This window comes from Lactuca virosa, chromosome 9 (assembly GCF_052849685.1).
Source record: "Lactuca virosa cultivar CGN04683 chromosome 9, Lactuca_virosa_CGN04683_v6, whole genome shotgun sequence".
NCBI lineage: Eukaryota > Viridiplantae > Streptophyta > Magnoliopsida > Asterales > Asteraceae > Lactuca > Lactuca virosa.
The window spans coordinates 218,362,501-218,380,953 of NC_136434.1; the positions used below are offsets into that span (position 1 = coordinate 218,362,501).

At 37.3% G+C, this 18,453-nt stretch overlaps 1 protein-coding gene across 2 annotated transcripts; it reads left to right on the plus strand.

Moving 5' to 3' along the window:
• Positions 1–7,105: 7,105 nt before the first annotated feature.
• Positions 7,106–10,974, plus strand: LOC145136884 (putative WRKY transcription factor 20). 2 transcript variants are annotated; one of them, XM_079070995.1, is made up of 6 exons: positions 7,106–7,474; positions 8,283–8,477; positions 8,943–9,381; positions 9,469–9,598; positions 9,669–9,827; positions 10,422–10,974. In XM_079070995.1, exons 1-6 carry the CDS (start codon positions 7,223–7,225, stop codon positions 10,777–10,779), a joined length of 1,533 nt encoding a protein of 510 aa, XP_078927121.1. In that variant the 5' UTR covers positions 7,106–7,222; the 3' UTR covers positions 10,780–10,974. The 2 variants fall into 2 exon arrangements, with proteins under 2 accessions (XP_078927121.1, XP_078927122.1); XM_079070996.1 differs by lacking the exon at positions 7,106–7,474 and adding an exon at positions 8,185–8,208.
• The last annotated feature ends 7,479 nt before the right edge of the window (positions 10,975–18,453 follow it).

An 18,453-nucleotide genomic window follows, 5' to 3' on the forward strand; every position in this document is an offset into this window, starting at 1 on the left:
GAAAGATCCTTAGGTGCAACCAACTTCCCTGAACTCGGAGTCATTTTCAAAAGGAAGACCGATAAAGTCAAATACTTTATTCCTATGACTGCCATGAATCGTCTCACCAGGAAGCAACTTGAAATCTGTCGAACCGCAGTCGAAAGATCAAAGCATACAACTGCCCAAGTCAAGTTTGAGATTTTAAGGAGAATCACTTGGTTGGAAAACGTCAAGAAGTTTTGGTGGATCCTGATCAAGTTTCTTATACTTGATAGCTGAACAAAAGTTAAAGAGGTCACTTAGGGGGAAATTGTTGAATCATGAAAAGTGACCCTCTTGAACTTCAGCTACCGCAGCCAACAAGCTACCGCAGTCAAGCTCCCTCTTCAGCATCCGAAGTCATCAAAGCCAACCGCAGTCACTCTTTTGTTACTTAGTTTATTTTGTCTTACTGTAATCCTCTCTATTGTCTGGTATGCCTTGCATGGCTACTCTTAGAGAGTGAATCTAATGTAACTCCTTGAGTCTCTATAAATAGAGCTCATTCTCTTGTATTCACAACGGATCTATCATTCTGAATACACATCTCTGAAGTTATCTTTTCTATCTCTCCATCTAATTACGCATCTCTTCTTACTCACAAATCTTACTAGAATATAACTGATTACACTCTCTCTTCGGAGCAAGTCTTTTGTGACTTAATCACTAAGTTTGATCTCACTTATTAACTTGGCTTGAATGCATTCCTCGTTATGAATCAACTTATGTGTATACTTGATATAACAATTGTTGTCATTTCCATTTCTTTTCTATTCCGCAACTAACTCTCTAACTCTCTAACTCTAACTTATTAATATTATTGTTGAGCTTTTAGATCCTTCGAGATTAACTATTCCGCAACTATACTTGTTCTAACGTTTGTTCAAGTGTGTCTCAAAGTTTTTCTCTCAACAATTCCCCGTACCGCGAGTGGTTAAAAAGATATTATAACGACACTTATATAACCCATAATAATAGCTCAAATATTTATTATAAGGTCCTAATAACGTTACTATATTTAAATAAAAACTATATTAAAAATTAGGTAGGCGTATCTTACCTACGAGGGGGTTTGGCTAGATGTCGTGCTCTGCAGGTGCAGAACTTCCGAGCCGAAAGCTCTTCTTCTCGGAGCCGTCGAGCGCTCCGGGGCTTTCTTCTAGCGCTAGGGGAGTTTTGGGAGGTTTAGAGAGAGAGAGTAGAGAGAGAAGGGTGGATGTGTGACGAAATGAGGGTGGAAGGGATTGTATTTATAGGGTGAAGTATGGTTGAAGTTGGTGCCACATGTCACCATCTAGTGGCAAGCCTTGGGGAGAAAGCAATGGCCAAGATTGTGTCACGTCACCCCTTTTGCAGCAGCACCCTGCCGACTTCTAAACCCCGTAACTTTCGCATATGAGCTCCGTTTTCGACGTTATTTATATCCACACGTAGGTAAAAATAAGATCTACAACTTTACTTTGACTCCGTTGGCTAATTCTCGATCGATCTTAAATTTAACAGTATGAGGAGATTATACTGTTAAATGTCCGCGTAAAATTCGTAACTTCTACATACGGACTCTGTTTTCGTCTGTCTTTTTACCGTTGAGTTCCTATTAATGAGATCTTCAACTCTCATTTAGGTTACGTAGGCCAAAAACCGCTCGAACTAAAATTCGAGTTTTCAGGCCGTGCACTGCTATGCCAAATCTTAGAAAATTCATAACTTCCTCATACGAAGTTAGATTTGGGCGTTCTTTTTTTTGTATGTTGTTGGTTTAACGTATACTACAACTTTTTTTAGATTACTAAGGCTAAAAACTCCTCTATCGTAAATTCACTATTTACGTCTCCCGGTGCCGTGCCGGTTTTGCCGTAAAACTTCGATGGGTCATAACTTCTTCGTTATAACTCGGATTTCGACATTCTTTATATGTACGAAACCCTTGTAACATATACTACCACTTGGTTAAGATTACTCCTTCTAAATAATCTTCCATAAAAAGCTCATTTTTTGATGCTCATTATCTCTAAGTTGACTAGTCCGGATCTACGGGCGTTACAATTATCTCCCCCTTAGGATGATTACGTCCCGGAATCATCAACGAAATAGAGCTTGTATAATGACTCCCTACGTTAACTCTTCATCCTAGGTAATAACCGTAACTTATATGTTGCTTCGAACAAGTATTTAACTCTTGGACTCCTTGACTGCAGGCGGTGCTCGATCTTGCACCTGCTCCCTATCTCACGTTAGACTCCAAATTATGACCTTCAAGTCACAATCTCGATATTTACTGGAGATTGCTTCTTCTTCTTAACAAACTTAAGATAAGTTCTTTTATTACTACAATGGACCGATGTGTCATATTCTAATGACCTATCATCGCATGTTGCAACGCTTAGACTCAGGTCTCTTAGAGTCAAATTCCAGAACAGACTATACCTTCCTTCATGTTCTAATCACATCTTAAAAGGTAGCATTTCTAGCTACAAGCAACTATTGCGATACCTTTACTGATCGCTTTGATTATCTTTTATTTCAATCTTCTAGCTTAAGTCAGATGCTACATCGAACTTGGTTCTCTGAACCACAAAACATACTCATCGTAGTCGGACTCAATTTGATATGACCACTAGGGTCAGAATAACAATCATCTTCTTAGTCATTACCGAAACGATGGTAACGACTTACTTGAACAAAATTGAATCAATTACTAGCTTCTTGGTAACCTTGTGACTTTCCCTGATCCAAGTGCGAGTCATGTGCTTCCGGTAGTATAGGCCTCTACTACCATTCACACCTACTCATACTCGTCCCAAGTATTGTCTCGCAACTTTCCAAGTTACTATCAAAAAAACAATTTTAACACATAAAAATGTGTCCAAACAATCATAAAATTTCCCCTAGACTCTACTAGGACTTCCTCCATGCGTATCTTCAATCATCAATTCTGTTTCAACTCGGTTGGTGGTGGAAGTTCCATATGATGGGATAACTTCATGGATTATAAAAAAAATATTTCTTTCTGCTAATCGAAAGTGTACTTCTCTCGTACTAGACGTATTATTTCTTAGACGCGTTCTAAAGGCAAGATATCACTCTTAAAATATCTTCTGATAGGTATCATTCAATATTGTAAGCCTTCTCATTTCCTCAATTTGCTCAGTCTGCTATGAGTCCTTATCATGACATTCTATACACCAAAGCAGGCGTTCGGTGTATTTAGACGAGAATATAGATAGAGGAAGATTTAAACGCGTATTCCTCCTTATTACTCCAAAAAGTTACATGTCAGTTCTAATATCGTAATTAAATGTTTAGAAACCTAAGCACATAAAATTTCCAGATCTAGTCGGCAACAGACCATAGATCCGATCAAAAAATAACATAAAGCATCACAAATCATTTAGCATATAAAAGCATGTTAGGCATTTTCCATAAATAAGCTAGTGCTTGTGTCTATTCAGGTGTATTACCTAAATTTTATTAGACACACTCCTCACAATCATCGCTTAGCATTCTAAGTTTAAGTCTAGAAATAAATTCATATTCCTAGTTCGCTTAAACTAATGCTCTGATACCAACTGTGACATCCCCATTTTCACGGCCAGAAAAGACCGATTTTGTTTATGCTTTATAAAAATCAGAGTAACATTTTAAATAAAAGTGTTGCGGAATTTGTTCCCAGAAAAACATGAGAAATACGTTATCAAAGCATTTCCGAATAAATGTATTTTTGTTCATTTTAAAACATTTGGGATGTCATCATCAATACAGAAACATAAGCATAAACAAAACTTACATTCATTTACACTAGTGATCTACATCTCTTTAATCTCTCGGTGTAATGTAACTTCATATCGACACCTGTGATACAAATAAGCTTGAGTGGGTCAGGTTGGGAAACCTGGTGAGTACATAGGGTTTTCAACCCACAATAATTTAATTATTATGTTTAAACATCAAACAATCAACCCAATTACCCATCCCCATTATCTTCATTACTCTTAAGGTCTACCCTAAGAGTCATCTATCCTGCATTCGTTCATTCCGAAGTCCATTGCTTTCAGGGTTTATATGACAGGCACTAAGTCCATAGCTGCCAATGCTCGTTCGTAAAGCATTAATTCCATAGCTGCTAAAGTTCATCCATCGGGTACCAAATCCATAGCTACCAGTGTTTATCTAATAGGTACTAAATCCATAGCTACCAACGTTTATCTAACAGGTACTAAGTCCATAGCTACCAGCGTTTATCCAATAGGCACTAAGTTCATAGCTGTCGATGTTATTAATTAGGCACTAAGTCTATAGCTGCCAATGTTCACTCATATCATCTTTCATGTCTCATCATTCATCTACCCATGTTTTACCCAACATATTTGTAGATATAAAATACATATACAGTTTAAATTATTTAAAACATGTATAAGATCATTCATCCATCATAGATAACAAGTATACATATAATATGCACACATAATACGTAATTTATATAAAATACTTCATATCTATGTGTAAGATGAAAGTAACTATGCACTCACTTGATAAGGTGGTGACTCGGTACTCGGACAACGCTTCGTTTACTTTAAAATAATTTCCTTCGACGAAACCTAATATTATTACCACTAGATTTTAGTCTAATATTTACCGTGACTAATTATTAGTCTTATTATTATTATTATGATTATTATTATTATTATTTTATAAGCGTTTAAACAATATTTTCCAACCACTATGTACAGACAGGGGTCAGACATAAAACACCGGAGGGCAGGATCCTTTTGGCATATAACACTTTTGAAATCCAACAACCCAGACGGCCCTTCAAACCGGATTCTCCGTACCGCGAGTGGTTAAAAAGATATTATAACGACACTTATATAACCCATAATAATAGCTCAAATATTTATTATAAGGTCCTAATAACGTTACTATATTTAAATAAAAACTATATTAAAAATTAGGTAGGCGTATCTTACCTACGAGGGGGTTTGGCTAGATGTCGTGCTCTGCAGGTGCAGAACTTCCGAGCCGAAAGCTCTTCTTCTCGGAGCCGTCGAGCGCTCCGGGGCTTTCTTCTAGCGCTAGGGGAGTTTTGGGAGGTTTAGAGAGAGAGAGTAGAGAGAGAAGGGTGGATGTGTGACGAAATGAGGGTGGAAGGGATTGTATTTATAGGGTGAAGTATGGTTGAAGTTGGTGCCACATGTCACCATCTAGTGGCAAGCCTTGGGGAGAAAGCAATGGCCAAGATTGTGTCACGTCACCCCTTTTGCAGCAGCACCCTGCCGACTTCTAAACCCCGTAACTTTCGCATATGAGCTCCGTTTTCGACGTTATTTATATCCACACGTAGGTAAAAATAAGATCTACAACTTTACTTTGACTCCGTTGGCTAATTCTCGATCGATCTTAAATTTAACAGTATGAGGAGATTATACTGTTAAATGTCCGCGTAAAATTCGTAACTTCTACATACGGACTCTGTTTTCGTCTGTCTTTTTACCGTTGAGTTCCTATTAATGAGATCTTCAACTCTCATTTAGGTTACGTAGGCCAAAAACCGCTCGAACTAAAATTCGAGTTTTCAGGCCGTGCACTGCTATGCCAAATCTTAGAAAATTCATAACTTCCTCATACGAAGTTAGATTTGGGCGTTCTTTTTTTTGTATGTTGTTGGTTTAACGTATACTACAACTTTTTTTAGATTACTAAGGCTAAAAACTCCTCTATCGTAAATTCACTATTTACGTCTCCCGGTGCCGTGCCGGTTTTGCCGTAAAACTTCGATGGGTCATAACTTCTTCGTTATAACTCGGATTTCGGCATTCTTTATATGTACGAAACCCTTGTAACATATACTACCACTTGGTTAAGATTACTCCTTCTAAACAATCTTCCATAACTCATTTTTTGATGTTCATTATCTCTAAATTGACTAGTCCGGATCTACGGGCGTTACAGTTTTGTTCTTCTTCCCCTTGATTGGACCGTCGATGATGAACAAATGGACCAAGGAGGAGCTTGTCGGAGCTCCTTAACATTTTTCTCCACTATTTGCTCACTATTTACTGCCGTTTCACTTTCTGAAAACCTAATTTTGACAATTATGATGCACAGGGCTTGATATAAACATATATGAGACTCGCTGAATCCATCGATCGTGAGTCTCACAGAGTTGATTTCTTCACCTAGGGCTTGATATGAACATATCTGAGAAGGGTTTCAGATGACGACAGAGATGGAGATGTTTAATCAGATTCTTCGCAGACTTGATTTCATCATTGAAGAATGGCAAAAAAAAATTTGACATCGAGAATCAGAGTGGGCTTTTGGGGAGAAGACACCATTGAAGCATTATCTGTTAGTGAGGTGAATTGTAGAGGATGGTGAGACGAAGGTGATGATTCAGGAGAGAGAGAGAGAGAGAGAGAGAGAGAGAGAGAGAGAGAGAGAGAGAGAGAGAGAGAGAGAGAGAGACTCTTTTTATTTTTTTTTAATTATTAAAATAAATAAATTAGTATTAGATTTAAAAAGAAATGAAAGAAAAATAAAAAATAAATACCCTAAGGGTATTACAGTCATTTCACTATTCAGAGGGACCAAAAACGCAACAGAACTAGCTCAAAAGGACCACCAATCCAAAAAAGTCGTGGTTTGGACTAAAACCCCAAAAAAATGCATATCACAGGGAGCATTTTTGCAATTTTGTCTAAAAAGAGAAGAGAAGTTTATAAAATTCTTATAACTCTTTATAAGATATAAACTTTAACTTTTAGAAAAAAAAAAATTTCTTTCTAATTCAAAATAATATACATAGCTTAATGAATTTTTAAGCCAAGTTTACTGGAAAACAGAATTGCTCTTTTACTCTTTTGTCAAATGTTTGGTAAATTGCTCTAAAAGCAAAGTTCAGTAAAATATATAGAGTTGCTCTATATATTCTCTTAGAAATTGTACAGATTACAATGAAGAACTAATATTTGAGGTACTAAAAACGAGCTTTTTGAATAGTTAAGGGACCTTTTTTGTTAATTCACTGTTAAAATGCCTAAATAATCATGTTCTGTTGTTCTATTTGCCTGAACAAATGAGACAAACTAGTTCCCGTAAGTCAACACACTCAACATCTGAAATGTCAAAAATACCCCTGTTACTTGATACCCCCTTTTCTCTCTCTCCCCCGTAACCTGAAACTGGATCACAAATTTCCGCCATGGATGACCAACATTCTCCGCACTCTCACTCCTCCACCACCGCCACCTCCAATGTCGATGTTACCGGTCATCAGAAACAGAGAGGAGGAGATGTTTTCGGACTCAGATCCGCCGCTGCCGGTGGTGGTGCTAAATACAAGCTAATGTCACCAGCTAAACTCCCTATCTCAAGGTCTAACTCCATCAACGTCCCTCCCGGTCTCAGCCCTACCTCCTTCCTCGAATCGCCTGTCCTCCTGACTAACATGAAGGTATGATTCGTCTGTCTGTCTCGTTCAATTTATTTCGTACATAGGTTTCGCTTAACTTTAATCGATTTTGATTTTTGGATGTAGAATTTGTTAAATCTCCTCCTTTTATAATTCCATATACGAGTTACTTTGGAAAAACGAAAAATCTCGTTCGATTTGAGTAGGTAAATGGTTACGTCAGAGTAGGCTTCAGTGGAGAATTTTGGTGATTTCGTTGATGTGATCTGTTGTGATTGAGATTAGTTTCATCATCTGAGCTTTTTCTAAGTGCGTTTTGTATGATATTCTTATTTAGATGCGCTATTCGTTTCATCAGAACGGTGTGTTTTGTTTGTAGAACTAAATGAATCCTTTTCAAAGTGCTCATTTGAAGAATATATTACAATATCTATGCTTATGTGCTCCTATGGGGCCGTTGTATTCTGATGCTTACAATGATGTTGTTTCCCATTAGTTTCTTCTTTATGCAACTGTTCTTGCCTAGTATCCGTAATTTTTAATATAGATTAGCTGTATTCAATAAGCTTTCAGTGTTATTCCTTTACAAAACTGAATATTCCGTTTCCATTGGTGCCCTTTCCCACCTTTCCCTTTATTGTGCCCTAGTTGTTTATGGTAATTTCTAGAGTCATGGAATCGAGACTATTATGCATTGTGTACCCTTTTATTTGAAAGATTAAGACTACACGAATCATGTTTTCAGCTTGTGTGAATAGATTGCTAGAGAATAAGGGGTAATAGTATTTAATAAACAATTATGAAGCTTATTGACACCGAGTCTATAAAATTCCCTTTTTTGATCTTGTAGGCCGAACCTTCTCCTACCACAGGTTCTTTCTTTAATTCCTCACTGATGCAAAGGTCAATCACCACTGCTGCATTCTCTTTAGATGCAAATTGTTCTTCAAGAAAGCCCTTGGATGATAGTAACTCTGGTTTCTTTGAGTTTAAACCACACACCCAAATTACATCAGTTCCACAAAGTTCTTCTGCAGGATATCAGGTATTGACCTATTATGTACTAAAATTTGTTATAAAAACTTTTCATCTTGTTTCAATTGCACGATTGGAACACGTTTTAACTGGTATTCAATCCTACGTGGCATCCTGTTGGAAAAAAAAAAGTGTTCACTTTATGTCCACATGGCACCTCACATGACTAAACCAAGGGACTGTTTCTTTTTTTCCTCATTAAGTCCTGTATGTGTAATGATGTTTGTCTGGATAAAGAGCCATATATTATTATACATAGACTCTGTTTCTTTTAATTGAGACTAAATGACCATTGTACCCTTACATATCACAATACTCATCAATTTTAACATGAGAGGAAAAAAGAAAGGAAAACAGCTAAAGGGTTCGTGTCTTAATACATTAAGCCAGGTTTTTTTGGCTTAACCCATTAAGTCATTGTGTACAGATTAAGTAAAACGGATTATAAATAATACTGGTTGCAATTGCATGAAAGGTTTCTACAGGTTCAAATCTTCAAAGAGGAGAACCAAGTGGTCAATATCAAAACCAAAGTGAGCCTCAATCATACGCATCTGCATCTTCATCTGTATACATGTCTCATGAGGAAACAAACGGATTGGGGAAGCATAAAGATGCGGGACCCACGATCCAAGTTGACAGGTCATCAGATGATGGATACAATTGGAGAAAATACGGGCAGAAAGTTGTGAAAGGAAGTGAACATCCAAGAAGCTATTACAAATGTACACATCCAAATTGTGAAGTGAAAAAGATATTTGAAAGATCTTATACTGGACAAATAACTGAGATTGTGTATAAAGGGACACATGATCATCCTAAACCTCAACCTAGTCGCCGATTTAGTGCTGGTGCTCTTATGTCAATACAAGAGGAAAATCTTGATAAACTTCAATATGCAAATTATCAACCAGGTTTTTTTTTTTTTTTTTTTTTCACATTCTCCACCATTATTATATATAATTATCTTCTAATCTCTATTTCATTTTTCATTATCAAAGGCATGTCTGCAAATAATGTCCAGAATCCCAACTTAGATGACAGTGGAACCCCTGTGCAATCTCCTAAATATGCAAATCAAGAAAACACAGATGGGATTGATGATGAGGATGATCCATATTCCAAAAAAAGGTAATAAAGTTTGAGAGATTTTTTTTTTCTCTAATGATTGTTGATTTTTTTTTTTTTTAATTTTGATCAGGCGAACGGATTTTGGTGCACTTGATGTGACCCCAGTGGTGAAGCCTATCCGTGAGCCACGTGTGGTGGTTCAAACCACCAGTGAGGTTGATATATTGGATGATGGATACCGTTGGAGGAAATATGGTCAAAAAGTTGTGAGAGGCAATCCTAACCCTAGGTATGTATTGTTTTCATTTATAGCATCATACTTTCATTTCTTCCAATTACAACAATTTTGTCACATACAAATATAATTAGGTAGAACTAGTATATAAAAGTCCTGTGGCCAAAGTGTGAAACCAAAAAAGTGTAGGGATGAAACATGGCAATATATTTTCAGGGGTGTAATCTGCAAATTTTCTGTTGGGTGGGGACTATTTTTGTAATTTTTTTAAACATATGGACCATTTCTGTAAAAGAAAACTGCACAAGGACCTTTTCTGTAAGTTACAGGGACTATTTTTGTAATTTATTTTCTACACAGGGGCCAAACCTGCCAACATATGAAAATCGTAAACATATGGACTTTTCTGTAAAAAAAGAAACTTCACAGGGACTTTTTCTGTAAATTACAAAATTATAGAGACTAATCCTTGGTACCCATTTTCTGTAAACCCTTATTAAAAATGTCGTTTTTTTTTTCTTTTATCATATCTAATAACTAATTACGAAATTTCAAAAAAAAAAACCCGGATAAAAACTGATAGCGGGTCAACCCGACACGCCCGTTGACCCGAAACCAATTTGACCCATGATCCAACACATTACACAGGAGTTATTACAAATGCACAAGTGCTGGATGCAATGTAAGAAAACATGTAGAACGCGCATCACACGATCCTAAAGCAGTTATAACCGCATACGAAGGAAAACACAATCACGATGTTCCCGTAGTTAAAAACAGCAATCATGATGTTGTGGGTCCCGGGAATCCAAGGGCTAGATTAGATGACAACAACAATGCCATCTGTCTTGATCTTGTGGTTGGAAACGGGTTCCCGGACCACCCACAGCCGCCACTTGCCGCCACCCTCCACAGCCAAGTACACGTTCAAAATTCAAATTTCAGAAAAGTTGTTCTGTGGAACGATGTTTACACAAATAGAGAGAATGATTTGTGTAGAATGTAGGATTTGGGGATGAAAAAAAAGAGAAATGTTGTAACTTGTAACTTGTGAGTTAGTTTGTGATGGGGGTATAGTACTTGTTTGGATTGGGTAACAATGGGAAGAAGAGAAGGGAAGATTGTGTATTGAATAAAATATGTCTGCATATATTTGATGTATGGGAATGTAGGTGTTTTTTTAATCTTTTTAATTTTTTAATCATGGTGTTTGGGATTTTTACTTATATGAAACAATTTTTTATTTTGTTTGCAAGTGTTTATTAGGTTATTCGGTGCAGTACAATAACACAATCTAGGAAAAAAAAAGGGTAAACAACACCGATTGGATGGTCCATGTGGGTTTAATCGTAGATCATTGATCATATTATTAACATATTAGGTAGAATATTTTTTTAGGGAAATTGAGTAAAATAACCATTATAAACGAGGTTTTCAAAGAAAATAATTTTTCAAAGAAATTATTTAGTTTTTTTGGGGTTTCTGAATGTTATATTTCCTGATGTTTAATGTTATCGTTTTTCAATAAAATGTCAAATTTTATACATTCATATTGTATATAGTTTAATTTTTTTTTGTTAAATTAAGAAAAAAAATGATTTTTTTTCTTGAAATTTTGGAGTTTTTTTTATTATTTTTTTTCGAAATTTAAAATTTTACTCCGGTATTGAAAAACGATGACATTAAACATTTCGAAATGTAGCATTCGGAATCCCCCCAAAAAAACAAAATAATTTCTTTGAAAATTAAAAAAAAAAAATCTGAAAAAAGATGAACAGTACTCCGAAATTAGGCATTTCGGAAAGAGTTGTTTTTTTTTTTAAAAAAAAACTAAAAAAATATGGTTATTTTATTTGAAAACCTCGTTTATAATAGTTAGTTTACTCAATTTACCTATTTTTTATATACTAAAATGAAATAATCTAATAAGTTATTTTTTGGTATTCGATAAATTCTATATATATATATATATATATATATATATATATATATATATATATATATATATATATATAAAAGAAAAAAAAAGGCCGAGAAAGTGAGAAAGATCATATTCACATATGAATACGTTATATTCATATATGAATATTTATATATATATATATATATATATATATATATATATATATATATATATATATATATATATATATATATATATATTCTAAAACAAAATTTAGAAAAATGATAAATTGGTATGTGCTTTACTCTCTACATGAGAAAAGTATATAGTATGTATGATAAGGTTTCTTTAGAGGTAATCAATGGTAAAAATGTACATTGGTTTATTGGTTTTTCAAGTATAACAAACATTTTCAAATAAATTACAAAATATTTTGTGTAACAACAGTGATACAAATTTTCTTTTTTAAAAACCATTAATTCCATATATTAGATGTCTCAAAGCCAACAATGATACAAAATGTCAAATCATCAGAGTAAAAATAATCATAAATGCGGAATCATGAGGGGGATGCTGTGCCATCACGCCAGACCTTTCCTTTTTTATACTTGAAGTACCTGAAACCATAAACACAAACTTTAAGCACAAAACTTAGCGAGTTTCCTAAAATACCACATACCAAACATACAGTTGGGTCCAACCCTAGGGTATTGTTGGGTTTTGAGCAAACTAACACTCCTAAGGTGTTTATGCAACCCTAGAAACCTTGGATCTATGTTTGTCTAAAATACATGCAAAATAATTTTCCAAGGTTCATAACTTATCTAGCATGCATGGAGTACTTTTAAACATAAAAGATACTAGAAGAATTACATACCTTTGTTAGTGAGTTGATTCCTTAGGAGTTTGAAAGCCAAGCACCAATAATGTGAATGCCTCAAATGGAAATCACAAATCACCACAAACTTGGAAAACTTATGAGAGAGTATACAATCACTCTAGAAATTCGGCCACTCTTATGCACACACACATAGTCACTTTTCAAGCACCAAAAGCCTCTTTATATAGTGTAGATGATTAGGGTTATGAACCAGCAAACCCTAATAACCCATGTCTTTTCCTATTCCAAGGATCCATGGGTTAAAAGCTCCATTGATCATCCATGGACTCCCATTTAAGCTTAGCGCATTTCCTAATGAGTGTTAGCTCACACCATATAAATATAATAGCCCATTATTAATTAGTCACCTTATAATCACTAAATTAATTCATAATTAATTTAAGATCAATACTAATTAAATAATACAATTTCATATTAATATATTATAACTTATAATATATTAATAGGCCGCAAATATACTCTTCTCATAATATTATCCATATAAATAGTTCGGGTGAAGTGCAACCCAAATGGACCATGCCGGGTCGGGTCAAATATATACCAAATAAGTTATGGACTTAGACACCTTATCCAACAGTCTCCCACTTGTATAAGTCTGATAACTGTATTTGCCTATATAGCTTCAGGAACCAACCGACAATCGTAGCTCTCGAAAACTCTGTTGAACTATGAAGCGCCATTTTAGATAAGTGATCATATAATCCTCTGCTCTCATGATATCAGCCGGACAAATACATGGAACAATGTCTTACTTATTGTCCAGCAGTTTGTTTCTCGATTTCCGATTTGTTTGACAAAGAACTTAATCGAACACATCAATTTAGTTCTGATCGGGCCCGGTACATAGGTCAAAACAAAATCATCGAGGGGCCCAGACATCGCTTCTAATTCAAGAAGGAACAGATAAACTTCGACTCATATGCTTGTTCTAGTACTTGTTGAATTGTACACAAAGGCACGTTTTATAACATCAAGTTACTGATGCGTTTACGTGCAATCAATGCACAACCAACTCATAGGTAACAACTCATATCTCTAGGTTTGAAGACTTATATGATATTACCGTCTCACGGTCACTCGAGATAAATTCCATGAAGTGATACAAGTGAGCGTGGGTTTATTCCAATACTCATAACTTATGAGCACTCATGAATGTTGTAGCAACAATTGCTATGGCTAAACACCTTTAGTCGTCTACAATCCCAATTCATGACAGTCTTGATTCATACCTACTTCCGACATATGACCGACTGTGGAGAATTTGAATAAATTTATTATTCTGGAAGTCAAAACATGCAAAGCTGAAACAATAGTAAATAATTGACAATGATAGCAACACCTTACTCATAAATAAATCACAACTTTTATTCATCATCAAATGTCGATTACATTTTACAAGTTTCAGTAATAACTACCTAATCTGTAAAACTAATATCGTCCCTCATCCCGATGCGTCTCGCATGCTGCAAATGCTTAACCCTCGTCAGTCCCTTCGTAAGGGGATCCGCAGGGTTCTCATATGACGATACCCTCTTTACCACGAGGAGTCCCTCTTCTATCTTGTGTCTTATGAAGTGATATTTTCTGTCAATGTGTCGGGATCTCCCATGATCTCTTGGTTCCTTGGCTAAGGCAACAGCACTATTGCTGTCACAGAAAATCTCTATAGGCTCCTTAATAGCTGGTACAACTCCAAGGTCTCCGATGAAGTTCTTCAGCCATATCGCCTCCTTTGCCGCTTCACTCGCTGCTATGCACTCTGATTCACAAGTCGAATCAGCTACAGTCTCCTGTTTGGAACTCTTCCAAGTGATTGCCCCTCCATTTAGGGTAAAGACCCAGCCCGACTGAGAGCGGAAGTTATCCCTATCAGTCTGAAAACTAGCATCACTGTACCCCACCACTCTCAAGTCATCACTCCCACCAAGGGTAAGGATCCAATCCTTAGTCCTCCGCAGGTACTTGAGAATATTCTTTACCGCAGTCCAATGAGCCTTGCCAGGGTTCCCCTGATATCTGCTGACCATGCTCAAAGCGAAGGCCACATCAGGACGGGTACAAGTCATAGCATACATGATCGAGCCAACAGTGGAAGCATAAGGTAATCGACTCATCTCAGCTATCTCATCTTCTGTACTTGGGCTCTGAGCCTTGCTCAGTTTGGCATTGCTTTGGATCGGTAATTCTCCTTTCTTGGAGTTCTGCATGTTGAACCTTTTCAACACCTTATCCAAGTAGATACTCTGACTAAGTCCAATTAGTCTTTTACTCCTTTCTCTTAATATCCTTATCCCTAGGATATAGGCAGCTTCTCCAAGGTCCTTCATAGCAAAGCAGTTCCCAAGCCAGGACTTAACCTCCTGCAAGGTTGGGATGTCATTTCCTATGAGTAGTATGTCATCTACATACAACACCAAAAAGCTAACTATACTCCCACTAGCTCTGACATACACGCAAGACTCATCTTCACTTCTTGAGAAACCAAACTCTTTGACCTTCTCATCGAAACAAAGATTCCAACTTCGAGATGCTTGCTTCAATCCATAAATGGATTTCTCAAGCTCGCACACTCTATTAGGGTACTCTGCACTGAAAAAACCCTCTGGCTGATTCATGTAAACATCCTCAGCCAATTTTCCGTTACGGAAGGCGGTTTTGACATCCATTTGCCATATTTCATAATCATGAAATGCAGCAATGGCTAGCATAACCCTAATAGACTTAATCTTTGCTACTGGTGAAAAGGTTTCATCATAATCAATACCCTGAGTCTGAGTAAAACCCTTCGCGACCAGTCGCGCTTTATAAGTGTGTACCTTTCCATCCATGTCGGTCTTCTTCTTGAAGATCCATTTGCACCCGACTGCCTTACGGCCTGGTACATTGTCAACCAAGTTCCAAACTTGATTGTCATACATGGACTGTATCTCGCTGTCCATAGCCTCCTTCCATTTAGCAGACTCCGGGCCTGCCATGGCTTCCTTAACACTGTTAGGTTCATCCAGATTTACCAGTGTACTGTCACTGATAAATGTATCACCTTCCGTAGTAATATGAAATCCATAATAAAACTCAGGTGTGCTCCTAACCCTTGTGGAACGTCTCGGAGGTACAGACTCGTCAGCTGGATCAACAGGAGTTTCCTCCTCAGGTTGATTGCTCGTGTCTGAGGTTCCTTCACCAATTGACTCTTGAATTTCTTCAAGGTCAATTTTCCTCCCACTGTCTCCTTGGTTTATAAATTCTCTCTCTCGAAATACCCCTCTCCTAGCCACAAAAACCACATTCTCACTGGGTCTGTAGAAGAGGTAACCAAAAGATTTTTGTGGGTAGCCGATGAAAATACACCTTTCACTTCGAGGTTCGAGCTTGTCATGAGTCTCGCGCCTCACGAAAGCCTCGCAACCCCAAATCTTGATGTGGTCCAAATTGGGAACTTTCCCAGTCCACATCTCATGAGGTGTTTTGGCAACCTTCTTTGTAGGGACTAGATTAAGGATGTGGACGACAGTCTCTAAGGCATACCCCTAAAAAGAGATTGGTAGCGAAGCTCGACTCATCATAGAGCGAACCATGTCGAACAAGGTTCGATTACGCCTCTCAGCTACACTATTCAGCTGTGGTGTCCTGGGAGGTGTCAATTGTGAGACAATTCCTCAATCCTTAAGATAGTCGAGGAACTCAGTACTAAGATACTCACCACCTCAATCGGACCGAAGCATCTTAATGTTCCTGCCCAATTGATTTTCTACTTCCTGTTTAAACTCTTTAAACCTTTCAAAAGTTTCTGACTTATGTTTGATTAAGTAGACATAACCATATCTACTAAAATCATCAATAAAAGTCACATAATAGCGATTAGCATCCCTTGTGGCGGTTTTGAATGGTCCACATACATCAGTATGCATAAGGTCCAACAAACCCTCACCCCTTGCACAAGTGCCAGTGAAGGGTGATTTTGTCATTTTTCCAAGTAGACAAGATTCACAACTGTCATCCGACTTAAGGTCGAATGACTCCAATACTCCATCCTTTTGGAGCTGGCCTATGCGTTTCTTGCTTACATGTCCAAGACGACATTGCCACAAAGATGCTTTATCCAAGCTAGTAGAAGAATCAATACACAATACATTATTTCCTAAATTATCTACAACCGATACAGCTTCATACCCACCATCACAAGGTAATGCTTTAAAATAAAGAACATTATTAAAGAAAGCATAAATACTACCAACTTCATTATCAAAAGAAAAGGTAAAACCTTGTTTGTACAAAGCATGAAAGGAAATAATATTCCTCGCCATTTCTGACGAGTACACACATTTATTCAAATCTAACTTTAACCCACTATCTACCAACAAAGTATAAACTCCAATCTTGGTAACAGGCTAAATCTTCCTATTCCCCATGATTAAGTTTATCTTCCCGTGCTCCACATCCTCACTTCTTCTTAGGCCCTGCAAATCAGAACATATGTGAATACCACATCCTGTATCAAGCACCCAAGAGTTAGAATATGGTGAGTTATTAGACAATATAGTGTAAATACCTGCATGGGATGGTTTCACTTTCCCATCCTTGACATCCTGCAAGTACTTTGGGCAGTTTCGCTTCTAGTGCCCCTTATTCTGACAGTAGAAGCATTCAACATCCTTAAGGATGGAAGAAGGAGTGATAGAACCACCTTTGGTTCCAGACGAGGAGCCTTCAAGAGACTTTCCCTTGGAACCCTTCGAATGGTGCTTCCTCTTCTTCCCTTTGCCTTGCCCGATAGCCAAAACAAGGGTAGTAGGAGTAGGAGTAGGAGTAGCAACCGACTTACTATTAAGACCACTTTCGGCGGTCTTCAGAAGTCCTTGAAGCTTACTGAGTGTGACTTCCTCCTTGTTCATGTGGTATGTGATACGAAATTGATCATAACACGAGGGCAAGGAGTGCAAAATGATATCAATTGCCAACTCCTCAAGGAAGTTCACATTCAGTTTCATTAGACGGTCCACATACCTTTGCATTTTCTGCATGTGGCCCGTGATTGGTTCGCTATCCTTCATACGGGTAGTGATCATGGAGGAGATTTGTAACACCCAAAAATTTCAAAAAAATTTAAACTTTTAAAACATGTCAAGTTCATCAAAACATTACAACTTTGTTTTCAAAATATTATTTATCAGAGTATTCCCAGAAACATAAACATAATATGAGGAGCTGTACGATCATGCCTTCGCCTTGCCGCGATCCCCTGATGTACCTGAAACAATAAACTGAAACTGTAAGCCCGAAAGCTTAGTGAGTTACCCCCAAAATACCGATACACATACAGTCCACATAACCATGTCAGCAATAACATATCATAACAAACTGAATGAAACAGCACGTAACGGTCCACAACTTTACAGACTGGAATACCCCTGGGCCCACAGTGTGAGTCTGGAATGCCTACCGGGCCCTCAGCTCACATCTGGATTGCCACCGAGCCCTCAGTACGAGTCTGGAATACCTACCGGGCCCTCAGCTCGTATCTGGAATGCTCCCAAGTCCTCAATATGAGTCTGGAATGCCTACCGGGCCCTCAGTTCATATCTGGAATACTATGGGGTTTGTTGGCTACCGCACGGAGCAGTACAACCTCAACCCATCCCACTTAACATGTCGACATGTAACAGATAAATGCACATACAGGTAATCAATCAGTATCATAGGTAGTCCTATAGACCTACCCTCTAGCATATCAAACTAGCATGCGTAACCAACTCATACTCAACATAATACAACTACTAGGATATAATATCCAATGGGCCGGCCTTGGTGCCTTAGACCCCTTAGTATAGTGAGGATAACTCACCTTGCAACTGTCGTCTGAAACTAGAAAGCTCAAT

Excerpts from the sequence above, each read along its gene's own strand:
- LOC145136884 (XM_079070995.1), top strand. The coding sequence starts at position 7,223 with ATGGATGACCAACATTCTCCGCACTCTCACTCCTCCACCACCGCCACC. Across the intron at positions 8,478-8,942 it reads GTTCTTCTGCAGGATATCAG|GTTTCTACAGGTTCAAATCT; the intron begins GTATTGACCTAT and ends ATTGCATGAAAG. Across the intron at positions 9,599-9,668 it reads GATCCATATTCCAAAAAAAG|GCGAACGGATTTTGGTGCAC; the intron begins GTAATAAAGTTT and ends AATTTTGATCAG.